The sequence below is a fragment of the Eulemur rufifrons genome, chromosome 15 (assembly GCF_041146395.1).
Source record: "Eulemur rufifrons isolate Redbay chromosome 15, OSU_ERuf_1, whole genome shotgun sequence".
Classification (NCBI taxonomy): Eukaryota; Metazoa; Chordata; class Mammalia; order Primates; family Lemuridae; genus Eulemur; species Eulemur rufifrons.
The window spans coordinates 90104551-90123633 of record NC_090997.1 but is presented as its reverse complement, the minus strand read 5'-3'; the positions used below and the strand labels follow the sequence as shown (position 1 = coordinate 90123633).

The window sequence follows — 19083 nt, the reverse complement described above, 5'->3', positions numbered from 1 at the left end:
TTGTTAAAAAATTATAAGAAAAAATGTTTTACACAGAAATATCATAGTGCAAGCATTTTTAACGAAGCCAGAATTGGAAGGGTGTGCTTGTCTATGTAACACATCATTCCCCACTGAAGCACAAATTTTTCTCTACAATATTAAATGATAACAGTAATATTCATTGTGTACCAGCTGAAATTAGTTTCTGATCTTTGTTTCATTCTTATTGTGTGACTTGGGGCCGGTGGGTCTCAGTTTACTCACCTGAATGTTAAAGAGGAATGATAATATTATTAATACCTTAGAGAGTAGTTGTTGGATTAAATGAGAAAATGTGTGTGAAATGCTTGGACCTGTGACTAGCTTTTAGTAAAGTATTCGATGAGCATGAGCTATTGTCCTCTTCCCAGTTAAATGTAGTTAGTCACCTTAAATGCATTGTAACTCAGGAGGGCTATCTCCTGAAATGGGACCTTCAGTGTCTAGGATTTGTCAGGGAACACAAGTTCTGCTTCAAATCAGCTTCACATCATGAGAATCTGTTTGCTTGAACATTGACTCAACTTGTCTGTTTCCCTGAATCTTAACCTTTTCTTTCCCTAAATTTCTGGTGCCTTTCAGGTTATAGCACATATTTAGATTTCAAATCTTTTACTTTGCTTCTACTCCCTAGTAATTGTATGTTCTTTAAAATTTTTTTTAACTGTAAATCTTTTCACATTGCTTGGCTTTTTGTTTACTGACTCCTGATTTTAGAGTAGAAAATACATACGTTTCATTGGTAAATATGCCTGGAAAAAATTTTTTTTGAGACAGGATTTTGCTATATTGGCCAGGCTGCCTTGAACTCCTGGGCTCAAACGATCCTCCCCTCTTACCCTTCCAAGTAGCTGGGACTACAGAATGAGCCACCATGCCTGGCTTTTCTTGGAAATATCAATCTGAATTCATTTTCTTTACTGTGCTTTTGTAATTATAAAAGGAATTTTAAATATTCTTTGCTATATTTCAATTGCACCCACTCTAGCTTTAGGACATAAAAAGCACATAAGTCACTATTAGTAGTTCTCTTTCCTTTGAGTAACGGACACTATAAAAACATAAAAACTTTTTTTTAAAAATGGCATAATCACATGTATGCATTTAACTTATGAATTTAACTGTATGCTTTCAGTAAATGAGAAATAAGGTTTACCATCATTACTATCAAGGGAGATTGACTAATCTGCCTGTCACTGCATCATACTCAGAATGTGAGTGACAAGAGACATTAATCTACTTTTTTCTACATAATCAGATTGTACAGAGTATACAATCACTCTGTTCTCTATGCTTCTTATACAGTTAACACCTCACTGTGCTGAATGTAATTCTTATGCTTTAAAGGTAAGGAGATATATATATGTAATATATTATATAGCAACTAAATGTCAACTAACTTCTTTAACTGTGGCCAAATTAAAGAACCAGACACCTATTCCAATGTTGAAGTAAAAATAGACTATGTTAGACTTATTGAGATAGTATGGCTGTCTATATTAATAGTATTTGTGGCAATGTAAGGCATTTTCAAATATATTGTTTGCTTTACAATTTAATCCTCTATATAATGTGCTATTCCATCTTATTTAAAATTAAGCTAAGCAGTAAAACCCAGTTACATATAAAACAAATGTGCTAAGAACTTGTATATTGTGTAAATGATTTTATTTTACAGTCTTGGAGACAAAGTCAGACAATGAAAAAATAGTTTATTAAATTTTTGTTGTAGCAATTTCTTCATGGTCTTAGGCTATATTGTCTGTGGAAGAGGTTTGTCCATTTCCACAGCTTCCATTACATGTGCTGGTTATTCTCAGCTTCCTCTCTGTAGCCTATACTTTTTCCTTGACCTTCAGACTCATATACCCAACCCTGTACATTTATCTACACATGGACATCCCAACAGAAGACAATTCAAACAAATTGAATTGTTTGTCCCAAATTGAATATCTCCTCTCCCCACACCTCCTACCCTCTCCTTCCCCTCTCCCCTCCCTCCACCGTAGCCTTATCAGCCTTGCAAAATTTCAAGTAGGCCAGAAAAAGATTGTTAAACTTCAACTTGGGACTTCTACTTATTAGACAAAAAATTGTTTAGAATGTAGTTTTGAATCAGGTTTAACAAAACCAATCCTTTCTGAAGGCTGTAGACTTAGGCACCTCCTAATGTTATAGGGATTGAAAAATCGTTCTGAGTGTGTCTTTATGGTTCAAATAGATTCTTCCCAGAAGTATGTCACGCTTAGGATGCATTTCTCAGTCATGGATTTTTGACCATTAAGCAAATGGTGAATTGTTAACCTAGTAATTTCAGTTTGCTTGAGGTTTCAAAATCTGCTTTTCTTAGTGTCTGTTTCAACAAATCTGGGAAAGTTTATAATTAAATATGGACATTAAATCAAAGCCAAAAGTAATAATTTTGTGTTATATTTTATAATTGTTGGGACAATCTATATACACTTGGTATTAAGGCACTTGTATATTTTTAAAAAACTGGAATGTTTCATGCAATTCCAATTTAAACTATGTAACTAATTTTAGACTTGTCCCAGAAGGATGTGTGGGATGTTAACACATAAAGGAGAACTCCACTTAAAGGGAATGGCTTAAACAAAGTTGTAATGTTCAAAGAGTGTATCACGTACTTGGGGAACAATGAGTTTCATTTGATTTGGCCCAAGTGTGGAATAAAGGGAGTGTAATCTGGAACTGTGGTCTGTGTTGGACTACAGAAACTCCTCAGGGCTCGATTGAAGAGCCTGGGAGTGGCTTAGTAGGCAGAGGGGATTCACTGGCCAATTCTGAGCAGGAAGGACGTAAGAGTGCCCTTTAGGAAGACGAAGGTGGCAGCAGGATGCAGAACGAATTGGTTGGGGAAGACCCAGAGAGGTAATGACTGACATTTCCAAGGTCATCAGGGACTGAACTAAAGAGATAACAACCTTAAGCTGTGGAAAAGATGACCTGTAGCTTCAGTTTGCTGAGTACTGTTACATGAACAATTAGAGGCAAATTCTTGCCCATGTTGAATGCCCCCTACTCTGGTTTGGCTGACCTGGGCCAAACAAGGTCAAAAGTCCATCCAGGAACAAATCCTTGTCCAGAGAAGCACTGAAAATACAATTTCTCTCCTCCCTAGGATGTTTCTCTAATTACAAAAGCTAGCATCTGCAGCTTTTTTTCCCCATTAAAATCCTCAGAAATGGTGCCTGTTTTTAACAAAGGTGCAAAAAAATCTTCACACAAACTTTAGGTTCTTAGCCTTTCTGTTTTATTGTTAGTGACCACCCTTTAAAGGGCAAAGAGTTCAAAACTCACAAACTGAGGGAGGATTTGGGTTGTCTGTGGGCAGCAGCGCTGACAGTAGCAACTCCATACTCCAAGTCAGAGATGAGTCCCAAGAAGAGTTAAACCACCATAAATCCGATGCCACCACGGCACTGTGTAGAATGAAAAATTGTCCATTTCTTACCTCCATTGGGTTTTAAAAACTAATGTTTCTGTTGAGTGAGTGGGGAGGAGGGGATGGGTAACTTCACACCTAACAGGAACAATGCACACTATCTGGGTGATGGACACACTTATAACTGTGACTCAAAATGTGCAAAAGCAATTCATGTAACCCAAACACTTATACACCCATAATATTCTGAAATTAAAAAAAGACAATAAATATCAATGTAACTTTTCCTTAGGAAAAAAAAGTAATGTTTCAATGTAGAACCTGGTTTTGTCTGATAAAGAAATGGAAAGGCAACAACCACTTGGAGATGTACTGCCCATTTTCAATAGCATACTTGGGGCCAATTTTTCAAACCCACTTTTTAATTTTTTGGTCCCAGTCTTCTTCTGTTATACGTTTTCTGTTTAGCATAATGGCACCCGTGTTGATTTCAGCTTTTCCTCTCATATCTTTGATCTTGTCCTGGAGTTGAAGGAGGTGAAGTTACTATTGTAACCACTGTTGAGAAACATAAAAAGTATATTCCAATTCCTTTCTGGTCAAAAGACACTCCCAACCTCTCTGCTTGTAATACATCAAATAGTAAGCATAATGAGGAAGTCTCTTTATTTTCTATATTATAAACTCTAAAAGGGAATCTTTTATGTTTACACATTATAATGGCAATAAAAACATCAATATCAAATATCCTCAGATATAAAAAGATGGTTTTATAAATATACTGTAAGTTGCTGTTAAAAATAGTAATTCCTTAGGCAGATATTTTATATAAAAAGTATAAATCATAGGCCCTTCCCTCAAAAGAAATGTTAAAAAGTTAAGAAGAATTGAAGTAACAGGCAGCCAGAGAAGCTGTCTTACCTTCCTTTACAAGTGAGGACTCTGAGCTTTTAATTTAAAAAGACTGTCTGGATATAGCAGAAATTGAAACAAACTAAAACTGGGGATTTCCCAATGATTTTATTGAGGTAACTTTTCCCAATTTTATACATATATGCATTTATATATACTTAGGAAAGCTAAACAATGTTCTAAGGCACTTGGAATTGTGCACAGCAAGGTATTCCTATAATATTATACAACTAAATAGAGCATAATTTTGCCTTTTAAATAACACAAACACCAGTACAGAATAAAAAAGAGAATACATAGTCTTTCTTTCAGGTTACGATAGTGGAATACATATACATATGTGTGTATACGTGTAGATATTTATACCCACATACTATAATACAGTACAGATAAGAACAATAACAAAAGAGAAACTGTCATGTTAATCAATGTATAGTTCCAGTTATTCACACTCACAGATATTACACCTGTGTAATATGTAGGACTAGATCACTCACTGGAAACCAGGAATCATTCAGTCAGTCTGATAATGATCACAGCTTACTGTTCTTATCACTTTAACTGATGCTTGAAATAACAAACGAACACATATGGTCCGTTATTTAAAAATCATCCTTACACAGAAAAAGAAAATGACTTGTTTGACTTTTTAGTAGGTACAAAGTCTGTTGCAGAATGTTTTGAACACACTGGCACATTTCTAAGCCACAGAAGAAATATTTAAAAAAGAAAAAGAAAAATTAGTGCCCATATTTTAAAGGATGAAAGTGGTTTAACCCTTGACTCATTCTGTTTATTTCCGAATGCTACTGAGTACTGCAGTGGCAACTTCTCATTGTGGAGGCTCTCTAAGCAAATTAATCATAAAATGTAACAAAAGCATCTAGTAAGGATAAAGCCCCCCGAATTGGCAAGTGGCACAAATATTATTGGCATTTTAATATACCAAAAATGGACCTGAGGGTAGAGTGGCATTCTGCCTCATTTACTCCTTTCAATTTATTCTTTAAAAAAAAATACTGCATTAAAAAAGATAAGACTTCTTAAGCACCATCTAAAAGTTTACAATATAACCACATTTATTGACTCTAAGTTGCTTTGCCTGAAAAGAAATTTTAATATTTTAAAAAATGATAGTGGCTAAATTAATTTCATTCTGCTAGCCACAATTCATCCAAATAATTTCAAGACATATTTACCATTCAGTTTTGGTGATTAAAAAACAACAACGAGAATATGTTTCTGTATTGTTAGTATGGTTTAATGATGTTTCACATAGGTAAAACTCATCTTGTTTTGTGTGACCATCACTGAAGTATGCACAATATGCATGCAATCCACAGTTAATCCACATTTCCAATTCACAAATCTTATTAGAGGAGTTGAACCGCACGGCCATATTTATGCAGGGGAAATTCAAGCATCTGCATGTGGATTAAATGCTTTGTTAATAGGATAAGGAGGCGATCCATTTGGAACTCATGGGATGCAGCATTCCCCGGTGAAATCTAATGGTGACGTATTTCCAAAGACTACCGGCTTTGTGTATGTGGATTGTTAGTCGTCATCGAGTTTGCGTTTAACCCATGCAACAATCCTCATGACATTGACAAGGATTATAACCAATAATGTAGTTCTAAAGTAAAATTGTGAGGCAGAAAAAAAAAAAAGCTTGCTTCATATAAAATCTCTGCTTTAAGTATCTACAGGGACCAGGCCAAGTCACTATGCCCACTGAACTGCCAGGGCTGCCTGGTAACCTCCTCCCTGAAGAACCAGCAAATTAAAGCTACGGGAAGCAGAGGCTTGAAAAATGAAGGGGGAAAACTATTCAGGGCCCAAAGAAATGCAAAGTAGCAGAGACAGTGTTTGGGGATAGGCACTTTCTCTTCTGTGTCCTCCAATTGCAGCAGACAGTGGTATTCAGGAGAGGTGGTGCCACCCTCCCAGGAAGGGCATTTGAACACGAGGAAAGGCTTTTTACTTTTGAAATTTACAATGACTGGGAATGCTCCTGGCACTTCATCAGCAGGGGCCTAGGATATTCAACACCTGGCAATGCATGGAACATTTCTGTACAACGAATCGCCCAGCTCCGAATGCCAAGGGCACCCCCACTGAGAAACAATGACCAACACTGCTTTGATCACATGTGCAGCTGTGCTAGCAATTCAACAAGCTGACATTTTTTTGTGCAGTTAATCCTAACATAACTAAAAGTGACCCTTTCTCATAAGGTTGGCTTTAGGTGGGAATAGCTGCCACAGGATTCTCCATTTCTTCGCCGGAAATCTTACAACGTATACAATGGGATTTCTTAATTTGGGAAGACCTTGTCTTCAAAAACGCCACTTTCCAGAAATGCTAATGGTGCTTTGAATTTCCATACAGAGCTTAAGCTTAATGATTACAAAAAGTAAATGGACAGTGAAAATGAGAATGATTTGGGGATATTCTACCTTTGTCCCCACCACCCTTTGGTCACTGCTTGTCTTTATAGTAGAGCCTAATGCTCCTCTTTGAAACCTGGGTTGGAACTATCTGGGGATGTGCTTCCTTCCTCTCAGAAAGACGTTCCTATTAATTTGATGATGAATTCTGCTATTGCTTTTCCCTCTAAGGACAGAAGTTCATTCTGCTTTGTCAAGTAAAACAATGTAGTATATCCCACCAGTGAGTAGGGAGCAAATACTCAATAGTAAAAGATTTGTCATTTCAAGAGGCCAAGGGACAATTTTGTAAATAAATTGAATCTCAGTGGCTCCTTACTACTCACGCGTACTCTAATGATGTGAAGAAACTAATTCTTATCTCAAAGTATACATACTTTTACTTACTTTTAGTAAAGATAGGCTTAACATAATTGGAATTTAGGAATGTTTAAACAGTACTACCACACTGAGGAAAATGACATAAATTCATACATCTTGTACTATTTTAATTCTATCCACCTCCTGATGAAAATTTCTCACTCTGTGTGAAATTTGCTACTAGGGGCCACTTAAAAATAATAACATCAAATCACAACTTGGTAAGAAAAAAATAATAACAGACTGAAAGAAATTTTTGAATAAGAAAGGAAGAAAGGAAAGTTCTCACTGTTTGAATGTGCACATACAACTTGTGGTAGATAAGACTGCCTTTTTCTATTGTGAATATAGTATAATTTTTGAAAGTTGTGTCTGACTCTATAAAGTATAAAATAAGATGCTTTATGTGTCAACGCGGTCTATATCAGGATATACAGTGTTAATGCAGATTTTTTTCTCTTTTAAACTACTACATATATAGATGCCAATCCAGCACTGAATTAATTGTAGGGTATAAAATCTGACTCTTTTTTGACCTGTGTTTTAAGGACTCATCTCTCATTTTCAGTATTTTGTGATTTCTGAAGGATGTATTCAATTCCTCCATTTCCTTAAATACATTTTCACTTAAATTTCAGAACTTCCTACTAACAGAATATATTTACTAACATTAGAGAAAGATAAGTGAATAGACTCATTATGCTACTAAAGGATATGAAGGTGAAATCAGAAAGTCCGTTTTTCTGGATAAATCAGAGAGACAGATGTGTTTGCTTTTTCCTCCATTTAAAACAGCTGTTCAAATAACCCAAAACGGTTTGCTGAATATTATAGATTTCAGTGAAATAATTGAAGGAATTATAGCTAACATAAAAAAATGCAAGACACTTCATATACACAGGAAATTATCAGGCAAGCTGCCTTAAATTAACACTGGCCACCAGAGAACTGATTTTTGTCAGACTGGTAATGACCATGAAGATGCTGACAAAGCCCATTGCCCATCTTCCTACCACTTTAATATTAATGCTTTTCCCCTCCATTTAAAAAAAGATGGGAATGGTCACTTCGTTTCTTTTTTGTTTGTTTGTTTGTTTAGCTTTTTTGTTTGTTTGGTTTTTAATCTGTCCCTTTGGATTGGAGGGTCACTTTCGTTTTTACAGTCTGTCTAGTTCTTTCCTGCCTGGGACCTTCCTGGAGGTGGGTTTGTTTTCTTCCTTAGTCATATCTTGGACACTCAGGAAAACCCACTCACTTCCTCTATGTCAGCCTAATGCCACAGTTTAAATAGCAAAAAACCTGGAACTGCGTTATTACAACAACAAAAGAAATCTGATTCCCACACATATTTATTTTCCTTATAGAATGTATGCTTATTGGCTAAATTGCCGAAATACTGCTGGTAGGCAGAGGCGTGATTATATGGAGGGTGGTCCGACCTCTACATCCTCTTAGGGCTGCCAGGCAAGAGACCTCTGGCTGGGCTGCCGGTGGGGAGGTGCAGTGCCTCTGTCTTAAAATGAACCATTAAAATACAGCTTAGCTCATAATCCTTTAATTTTTTCCATAGTTTTTATTTAATGAATCATTCTAATGAAGTAATTCGTAGTTCCAATTACTTAAATAGTAGCCTAACAGTGGTTATTTTTTTTTCTGTTAAACCTCTCTCTAACTTACAAAATTTTCTCTAAATTTATCAATGAGTATTAAGAAAAGGTGTAAGTAGTTCCTAAACCTGACATATTATACAATGAAAACAATATATTGAAGTACCAGATTTTCATTTTTTGCACTAGGTATATCTCATTGTAGGGAATAAACAATTGCATCATATGCACTAGTGGTTTTTACAGTCTGTCTAGTTCTAGTGGGAAAAAACTGTTCCTTTTATCAACCAGATAAAAACTTTCTATAACATGTTTCTTGAGTGATAAAATGGTGATAATGTCTTCTTATATTTACCATTATGGAGAGGGCTTGTGACTAAAATATTTAAAAAAATATTCAAAGATCATAAACATAGAAAATCAAAAGAAACATTATATTTTTTGGTATTTCACCGAAGACACTGAAATGATAATAAAATAAGATATAAAAAAAGGATGGCTTTGGAAAAAAATTAGAACAAGTTCATTTTTATGGCTGGATTGAAACACTGTAAGATAGACAAAAACCTCAGGCAGAGACAGACACTTGGCCATGAAGAAAAACTTTTGCAAATCAAAAGTTATGTCTTATCCTATTAGTGAAATGACAACAGTGCAAACTCCAGGTTTATTTTATTAATGCACACAGCTGAGTGCAACAAGAGGTGCAATAATGCTGATTAATTTCTTTAGTTATAAAATGGTTCAGGCTTTTTGTAATAGGCCAGTTGGGGCTAAAATTTTTTTTTTCTTTTTTAATCCATAAGTGTCTAAGCCAGATACAATTTTTTAAACCAAATCATCCAATTTCAAGTGGTTCTTCAAAACACCAATGAATGGGGGATCTAAATTTATCCACCAGATTAAATGCTTACTTTTGGGTTGAAATAAAAAATTATAGTCTTCCATATTATGAACCACAGTCCAAGCTCTGAGAATAAAATAAACTCTATTTAGGTCTTGTCTTGCTATATATTTTATGTGTTTTTAGTAAAAAGGGCACAAAACAATTGTGAAAGAACAATTAAATGCAAGGTAGTATTTACACATGGTCATACGTATTTGGGAACAGAAGTCATACTGTGCCTGTGACTCCATGGAAAATAGCAACACATCAATAGAGGGTTTCTTCATGTAAACAATACTGACTGTAGGCTCATAGGGAAACCTTCCATGACTTTAATCTCACTGATCGTTTTGCATTGAAAGTAAATACTGTACTATATTTATGGATGCTACCTGCAGATTTCTGAATTCCAAGATGAGGTTTTCCACACACACAACTTAGCAGAAACGTTCTGTGTTCTCTTAAGCCTTTGAGTATTTTTTAAATAGCAGCAACCCAACTTTTTTTTAATGCAGCACTGAAAAATAACCGGTCTTCTGCATTCCCACTCAGAACTGACTGCAGGCAGCACACCTGTATCTCGCTTAAGTTTTAACTTTGGATTCAGGTTTTTTAAAAAGGTGTCATGATTGTCAATATTATCTTCTTTAGATCAAGTATGGGTGCATTGATATTGGAGATAATCAAGATAGGGAAAGATCAAAAGATTTACTTCTGAAGCTTGCTACAGTTTTATAGGGTCCTGTTACATCTGACTTTATTCCCAGTCCTGTTATCCTTGTGGAAGGTTGGTGCACTAGGAAAGGAGTATAAAAAAAGGTCAAGTGTGTATAGCTATGCTATTTAAAGCATGCAACAAAATTTGGGTAAGCATGCTTGTTAAGAGTCAATAGAAGCCTCTTGCATTTAAGAAAAAGATGCATGAAAACATTCAGACATTTCTGGCAACTGGATTCACTGGCACAACATAAAGTAATGGTACTGCACTGTACCGACAAAAGTGGTGAACAAGAATATTCTTCTAGGGTCAAGTCTTTAAAGAATCCATGTTGATAATTAGATTCCTACGTCCCTTAATAAGCTCTCAGCTACCAAATGCCTACTTCAAAAATACATTTATGCGTCAATTTTCTCTTTTCTTCATTAACATAATGAAATATTTCTCTTTCTTTCTGGTTTTTAACTCCCACCCCTTTCCCGTGCCCAGCAATTCCAATCTCTATTTTTCTTTAACCCGCACTATAAAATTTGGCTTTCCGGTAATAGGGAGCCAGCGATTGTCTTCTGCTCATCTTCTTTGATTAAAACTCCTGATGAAGAATAACTGATGTAACCACAGTGTCCCTTACCGGGTGTCCCTTACCGTCGATGCACATTCTGGGCAGCGAGGATCACTGCCTCCTCTCTTTGCTTCTTGGCCCCATCTGGGCTGCACAGGTGAGGGACATTTCCAACAAAGCCGAGTCACACACTTCCCTCACCACAAGTTAAAGGGAAACACACACATTCAAATCCCAGTGCAATATCAGGTTTTCAGGAAGCAGAGCTTCCCCCAAAGATGATCAGTCTATGTTTCCAAATAGTCTCACACTTCATTATGGACGATGAAACCTGGAGTAAGAAACAGAAACTTTGTGAGTCTTCGCTATGAGGTGCTCACTCTGCATTCAGTGAGTTGGACAAAGCATGGCAATGTTTACAATTAAGGCAGCTCTAGAAGTCCCCCAACTGAATCACTGCTTATAAATTGCTGTCGTATCAGGATTCTGTTATAAATGTTATGTTGGAGACAACCCTTATATATTACAAAAGATGCTGGTTATATTATTCAGGTTATAGGGCAATCAAGACACAAAACATCGCTATTCTTGAGGGTCACATTCTAACCCTTGTTAAGCAGAGTGAAATGTTTCACAAAGGATTTAGGTTACACCTGGTCTGTAGTTATAAAGGGAAAACAACAAATAGTCACAAATTTCATTAGCTTCAGCCTCTCATCATCTCAGGCTGATGACCCCAAATCTACTTTCTGCACCTGATTTCTGAACGCCTGCTGGGCATTTCCACCCGGATATTCCGTGGTAACATACTAAACACGCCCACAACTACACAAAGGTTTTCCTATTAACTTGCTTTTGCACGTTCTATTTTGTTTGATGTTCTACTTTTTAAAATATTTTTAGTCTGGAAACCTAAACTAGGTTTCTAGACCCCAGATTTGCAATTCATTTCTCTCCTCCATTTTCCATGTCCTGTAAGTCACCAAGTCCTGCCTCCATTGCCTGTCTTTGAGTCATTAAAGTCCTCGTCATCTTTTGCTGGCACTACTTTAACAGTTTGCCAGCCAGCTAGCCGGCTTCATTTCCCTCCAAGCCAGTTCCTGAACATTCCTTGCATTTTTGTAGCCTGGTGCTTTTGAACATGCTGTTCCTCAGCACTGTAATTCCCTCCCTTCATTTCCTATTTATGTTTTCATCTTCAAGATCAAGGTCAAAAGCCAGCTTCTCCATAAACCCTTATCTGATCCAGCTCTTCAGGCTACTACCGTGATTCCACACATATGCAGCTCTACTTAGTCTTTCACCGTCTTCTATAATTAAATGCTCATCTGCCCTGGTCAGCCAGTCTGTTAACTGGCTTCTGTCTCAGGCTCTCTCCATCAAATCTATGCTTGAACATATCCTTATAAAATATTATACTAACCCCATCATTCCAGTTCTTCCTTAAAAGCACTGTATTGTTCCCCACTTCCTACAACATAAAATACAAATTTCCTACAGTGGCAACTGAGGCCTTTCAGAATATGGCCCAACCCATGTTTCTAGCTATATCTCCATCACTACCCCTGAAATACTCTAAGTTCCAATCACTTGCTTTTGTGTTCCTGCTCTCTCCTCTACCCTTACATCTCTTCCCATCTCCGCTTTGTGCAATCTCATTCTGTGAGTTCCCCAAACTCCCCTTTCTTCACTTTTCCAGGAAGCATTCATTGCTCTCACTTCTGTGTTCCTCTAACCTTTGCTTTATACCAGTTATTGCTCCCATTATATAATCTATGTGTAGGGCTGCCTCTGCTCTTAGATCATGAGAAGCTTAAGGAAAGATTGTTCTTATTCTCTTCTACATATTCATAGAATGAAGTATCTCAAACATGATAGTACTGAATAAATGTTGCTGTGTTGAATCTAAGCATTACAAAATGAAAAATTAAAGACATAAGAACAGATAAAACAAGATTGGCCATAAATTGCTAACTGGAGAAGCTGCTGGATGGATACATAGGGCTTATGTTACCTTTGTATGTTTGAATTTCCAGACGTCAAAATAAAAATAAGAAATCCCAGGCTTTCCAAAACTGGCCAACAAGTTGTGCCTAAAGAAGGAATGTGTCTGCTTTGAGTTAAGCTCTTCATCTACCCCTGACCATAATCTTGGGCAGAGTGTGGACCTCCACGCCTGCGTTTGTTAAACAGAGGCAATGTCACCCTTCCGGTCATGGGGGCCTTCTCTCTGCCTCCTGATTACGCCAAAGTCTTTCCCACCGCAGGCCCCAAGCTGGGAAGGCCACTAGCTGTCCCTTCCGCGTTAGCCCACCTCTCTTGGTGGTGGAATGTTTTTCTCCTCCCCAACAGTGTACTCAGAGCTCCCTCTTGTCATTTAAATCAGAGAACAAGTTTTAGTTCTTCTAGAACCCCCAGGACGGTTAATTTTAGGTGTCAACGTGACTGGATTAAGGAGTATCTAGAAAACTGGTAAAGCGCTATTTTTGGGTGTGTCTGGGAGGGTGTTTCCAGACGAGATTAGCATGTGAGTCTGTGGGAACTAGGTGAGGAAGATCTGTCTTTAATGTGGGCAGCCCCAAAGAGAGCAAAAACAGAAAAAAGTGACTATGTTGCTCTATCTGCTGGAGCTGGGGTACACTCTTCCTCTCCTGTCCCTGGACAATAACCCCGGGCTCCCTGGCTTTTGGACTCCAGAATTTTTACCGGCACCCCCGCCCCCACCCCCAGGTTCTCAGGACTTTGGCATCAGACCTCCCCCTGCCCGGCCTCTAGTAAACACTATCCTGCTCTCTACTTCTATGAGATCCATTTTTTTAGCTTCCACATGTGAATAAGAACATGCAGTATTTATCTTTCTGTGCCTGACTTATGTCACTTAAGGTCATGTCCTCCAGGCTCATCCATGTTGCCGTGAATGACAGGATCTCCTTTTTTATGGCTGAATAGTATTCCATTAGGTATATATACCACATTTTCTTTATCCATTCAAGTTTTGGTCAATTTTGACCAGAGAAAAATCCGGTTCCACATTCCCAGGCTACACTTTGATTGCTACCATCTATTCTCAAACTTTTGACCATGACTAGGAAAGTACATCCAGGGAGATCTGCGGGGATGACCCCTCCAAGCAGGACCCGCCAGCACTACGCACACAACTCAGGGAGAGCAGGAGCCTGGGGAGCTCGGACAATACGAGACAAGTACATTGTACCTCCCAGATCCTCACACCAGGAGCTACCAATACTCTCTTATCCTTAGGTTCAGCTCTTCTAGGAATTAAATAAAAACATATCTCATTGAGCAATTATTTAGCCCTCTCCAAATTTGCTGGGCTTTGCTCACCAAACAGTCCACAGTCTCCTAATCTACGGATGTTCATTGGGTCCAGAATTCAAAGGACAAGTGTGGGGAAACCTGACGCCTTCTCCCCGTTAGTAACGTCTGTGGGCTGAAGGTGAATGAGACCTGGGGTTGGGCAACAATGGGAGTAGTCAGTAAACCAAAAGAGAGAAGCCCAGCATCTTCCTGGAAAGTATCTTGCTTTTAATTTTCAAAAACGGCCAAGGACGCTGTAAGATTTTTTTTTCCCCTACACATACCACTTGCCCGTGGATCCCAGTAGACAACGAGTTCCACAGTCTAGATTGCGCTGGAAGGTCACAGGCTGCCAGTGTAGCTTTAACGGCTAAGAGAAGAAAGTGACCAACCGATACTGTGTATGTGATAATGCGCTGACAGAGTCTGGGGTCAGAACCGTAACTTCTCTTTATATAGAATGTCCAGATTTGGTAAAAATAACAACAAAAACCCCAACAAAACAACAACAAAAAACAATCCATACATTTTCCTGCTCTATCCAACCAGAAAAGGATATTTATATCCTGTTTAAATTAGATACCTTATCTTCAAATTCAGCTCTAAAATTTTATGGTTAGAGGTACTAAAAATGCAAATTATTGCTTAGTTTGCTATTGCTCAGTGGTTTGCATTCATTTTAAAATATGAGAAGTTCAGCTCTACCTCCTGGGAAGTCTGCCTACCTGACAGAATGACAGTTTTGGCTTTAGGCTTCCAGGTGATGGAGCAATAAATAGACTCACTGTGCCCGGAGGATACTCAGGGTTCTCGGCCACCCTCTTTTCAGAACTTTCCTGAGACTCAAATTTGAAGTTATCTGTACTTTTTTCTTCTTTTAAAAACTGTAATAACATTTTTCTTATTTTCATACGGTTGAGAGGGAGTGAATGGGGGAATGTTATTTTTAAGTCATGGAATTCAGGTAAGGATAACTATTTCTATGAAGATAATCCTTCTGCAATTTAATTTTTAAGAATTTACTCATCTTCCCGTAAATGCATGCGGATAATACAAAATATATAATTATTCACAAAAGTAAAATATTACTTTCTTGTGCTTCCCTATTTGATATATAAGGAAATCCAAAATAATTCATCCCCCCTTTCTTTAAAAGAGTTTCACCGTCACACCACGTACATTTATGTTAAACAAGTGAAGATGCTCTCTTAAATTATAGCTCCTTGTTCCGCCTGAGAGGCAGACCACATGCTGGCTGGGCTCTTAGTACTCCCAATATCGGCCATGCTTTCCACTCTGGCAGTTAAAGCTGCATTTTGCAACTCTTTTTAGTTTTTGTCCAGGTAGCAAGCAAATGGAGCATCCATGAAAGACAGTATTACTACAGAAGTAACTTTCCCATTCCTCTGTGGAGGACCCCTTAATTAATTTTTATTGCAGTCCCAAATATAGGTCCTGCCACGTCACATTTTGATAAGCATATTTAGAAGCTGAAAGAGTGGTTTACTTTATCTGTAAATCCACATAGGATAGTAATACCTCTAGAAGGTACAGAATGAGATCATTGCTTAAAAAAACATATGTATCTAGATACAGCTGACCCTTGAATAACATGGGTTTGAACTGCATGGCTCCACTTACACACAAAGTTTCTTCTGCCTCTGCCACCCCTGAAACAGCAAGACCAACCCCTACTCCTACTACTCAATGTGATGAAGATGAGGATGAATAACTTTATGATGATCCACTTGTACTTAATGAACAGTAAATACATTTTCTCTTCCTTGTGATTTTCTTTTTTTTTTTTTTTTTTGTTGAGACAGAGTCTCACTTTGTTGCCCAGGCTAGAGTGAGTGCCGTGGCGTCAGCTTAGCTCACAGCAACCTCAGACTCCTTGGCTTAAGCGATCCTACTGCCTCAGCCTCCCGAGTAGCTGGGACTACAGGCATGCGCCACTATGCCCGGCTAATTTTTTCTATATAGATTTTTAGTTGTCTGTATAATGTCTTTCTATTTTTAGTAGAGACGGGGTCTCACTCTTGCTCAGGCTGGTCTCAAACTCCTGACCTCGAGCGATCCACCCGCCTCGGCCTCCCAGAGTGCTAGGATTACAGGCGTGAGCCACTGCGCCCGGCCTTCTTGTGATTTTCTTAATAACATTTTCTTTTCTCTAGCTTACTTTATTGTAAGAATACCGTATATAATACATATAACAAACAAAACATGTGTTAATGAACTGTTTATGTTATCAGTAAGGCTTCCAGTGAAAAGTAGGCTATTGGTAGTTAAGTTCTGGGGGAATCAAAACTTACATGTAGATTTTCCACTGCAGGGGTGGGTCAGTGTCCCTAACCCTCGAATTGTTCAAGGGTCAACTGTATGTATATGTGTATATACATCTCTATCTCAATATACCATTTAAAAAATTTGAAAATTAAAGAAAAAAAACCTATAACTCCACTATATTTCCTAATCTTTATTGATATGCATCTGAATTTTTTTCTTTTTCTTTCTTTCTTTCTTTCTTTTTTTTTTGAGACAGAGTCTCGCTCTATTGTCCAGGCTAGAGTGAGTGCCGTGGCGTCAGCCTAGCTCATAGCAACCTCAAACTCCTGGGCTTAAGTGATCCTACTGCCTCAGCCTCCCGAGTAGCTGGGACTACAGGCATGTGCCACCATGCCCGGCTAATTTTTTCTCTATATATTTTTAGTTGGCCAGATAATTTCTTTCTATTTTTAGTAGAGATGAGGTCTCACTCTTGCTCAGGCTGGTCTTGAACTCCTGAACTCCAGCGATCCATCCGCCTCGGCCTCCCAGAGTGCTAGGATTACAGGCGTGAGCCACCGCGCCCGGCCCATGCATCTGAATTTTAAATAAAATATATCATTGCTATATATGCATTTAGTCAATATCCTGATTTTCCTGCTAGACATTATGCCAATGATCTCTTGAGGCCCACTTTGACTCTTATAGCTTTAATTCAATGATTCTGAGTCTTTGACAGTATCCCTTAATATAATAAACAAATAATTTATTAGCTAATAAAAAATGAGAATACTTTTGCACATTTGAAAAATATTATTTACAAATCTAAAAGTTTATTTTTAAAAAGTGATATTCTCTCTTAATTATAAATCTGATACATGTTAACACTTAAAGAAATTTGGAAAACAATATCCAGAAGATTAAAGTGATTCATACTCAGCAGTGCTCATTCTAAAATTTAGTTTTTAAATAAAATTTGATTTTTCATGCGATTGGTCTTTATAATTTAGAGAATTACTTTATATCGTAGAAATCCCATTTACTATGGAAAGGAAGTGGCTTTTGTTTGCCATGGTGGTCAAGAACACAGTGACCCTATCTAATAATATATGGCCCTTCGGTCGGGCGCGGTGGCTCACGCCTGTAATCCTAGCACTCTGGGAGGCCGAGGTGGGCGGATCGTTTGAGTTCAGGAGTTCGAGACCAGCCTGAGCAAGAGCGAGACTCCATCTCTACTAAAAATAGAAAGAAATTATATGGACAGCTAAAAATATATATAGAAAAAAAATTAGCCGGGCATGGTGGCGCATGTCTGTAGTCCCAGCTACTCGGGAGGCTGAGACAGGAGGATCCCTTGAGCTCAGGAGTTTGAGGTTGCTGTGAGCTAGGCTGACGCCACGGCACTCACTCTAGCCTGGGCAACAGAGAGAGACTTTGTCTCAAAAATAATAATAATAATAATAATAATATATGGCCCTTCCAATGGACTTTTGGGTTTTGAACAGTGGGTTCAGTGGGTAGCTCCTGGGGGCAGAAAACACAGGCCAGATAAGCAGCAGTGCTCTAAGGACCCCAAGGCGACATATACTTGGTACCTGTCAGGCTGCAGGATGGATTCTTGTGGGGACCACTTCTCCCACCCTCACTGCAAGGCCCTAAAATGCATTCCAACTCTGGAGAGCTATCTGGAAAATACTAGGGGAAAGTAGCCAGGGGAATGAGATAAAAGAGTGGATCATCACAGTTCTTCTTCATCACTGCAGATCAAACATGTCACAGAATGTATCCCAGGATGGAGGGATCAGAGGTGTCTTCTCATGCGTAAAAAGTGGGAGAGTCACCATTAGTATTAGCGCCAAACTATTATTCAAGAAAAGCCACCATGTCGGATCCTCATTAACAGAATGAGGACTTAGGGTGTGAATCCTTTAGTTTTTCTTTTAAATGTTTGTTTTAGACTAGGTAATACCTTTTTTTTTTTTTTCCAAATTCTTCCAGATCCTGAAGATAATACATTCGTATGTTTCAAAAACTCAAAAGTTTCAAAGGGGGAGCAGTGAGAAGTCTCCCTCCCGTGCCTGCCCTTAGCCACCAGCTTGCATATTCCCCCAGAGATAGACGCAAAGGAAGCTGTGGATGGGAGTGGATCCTTCCAGTGTTCGCTGATACATCACTGTGTGGGAGGCTGTTTCTGGATAAAGGGTGCTGGAGCAGAGGTGGCAGGGCTGTCTCAACCCATTTATTAACCACCTCAAATCTCAGGGAGTTACGAGATTTAGGTTTTGAAGGGAACGCTTACTTGGTATAAATGTCTGACGCTAATGAGAAGAACAGAGAGCTGCTGTATATCTAAGTTGCATTTAAAGGGCGAGGTAGTGATTCATAGAGTGTTTATTGTTCCTCCCTCAAGAGAGGCTGGTGCCAACAGTGCCACTATCTTTTACATGAGCAATTTTCTAAATGTAAAACAGTTCCATGTTTTTGTATTATATTGATTAGGAACAGGAGTGTTTACCAAAACTTTTTCCTCTTAAAAGAAATACTGAAAACAACTCGAAAAACATAAGCAAGATTTTTA

The 19083-nt window shown here is 38.1% G+C and overlaps 1 protein-coding gene across 1 annotated transcript in view; it reads right to left on the bottom strand.

Moving 5' to 3' along the window:
- Positions 1 to 9793: 9793 nt before the first annotated feature.
- Positions 9794 to 19083, bottom strand: part of PHACTR2 (phosphatase and actin regulator 2) — a 124247-nt gene continuing 114957 nt past the window's right edge. Inside the window, exon 13 of the mRNA XM_069487731.1 lies at positions 9794 to 11253. Coding sequence (XP_069343832.1) covers positions 11238 to 11253 — 16 coding nt within the window. The 3' untranslated portion in view covers positions 9794 to 11237. The remainder of the gene's footprint in view (positions 11254 to 19083) is intronic.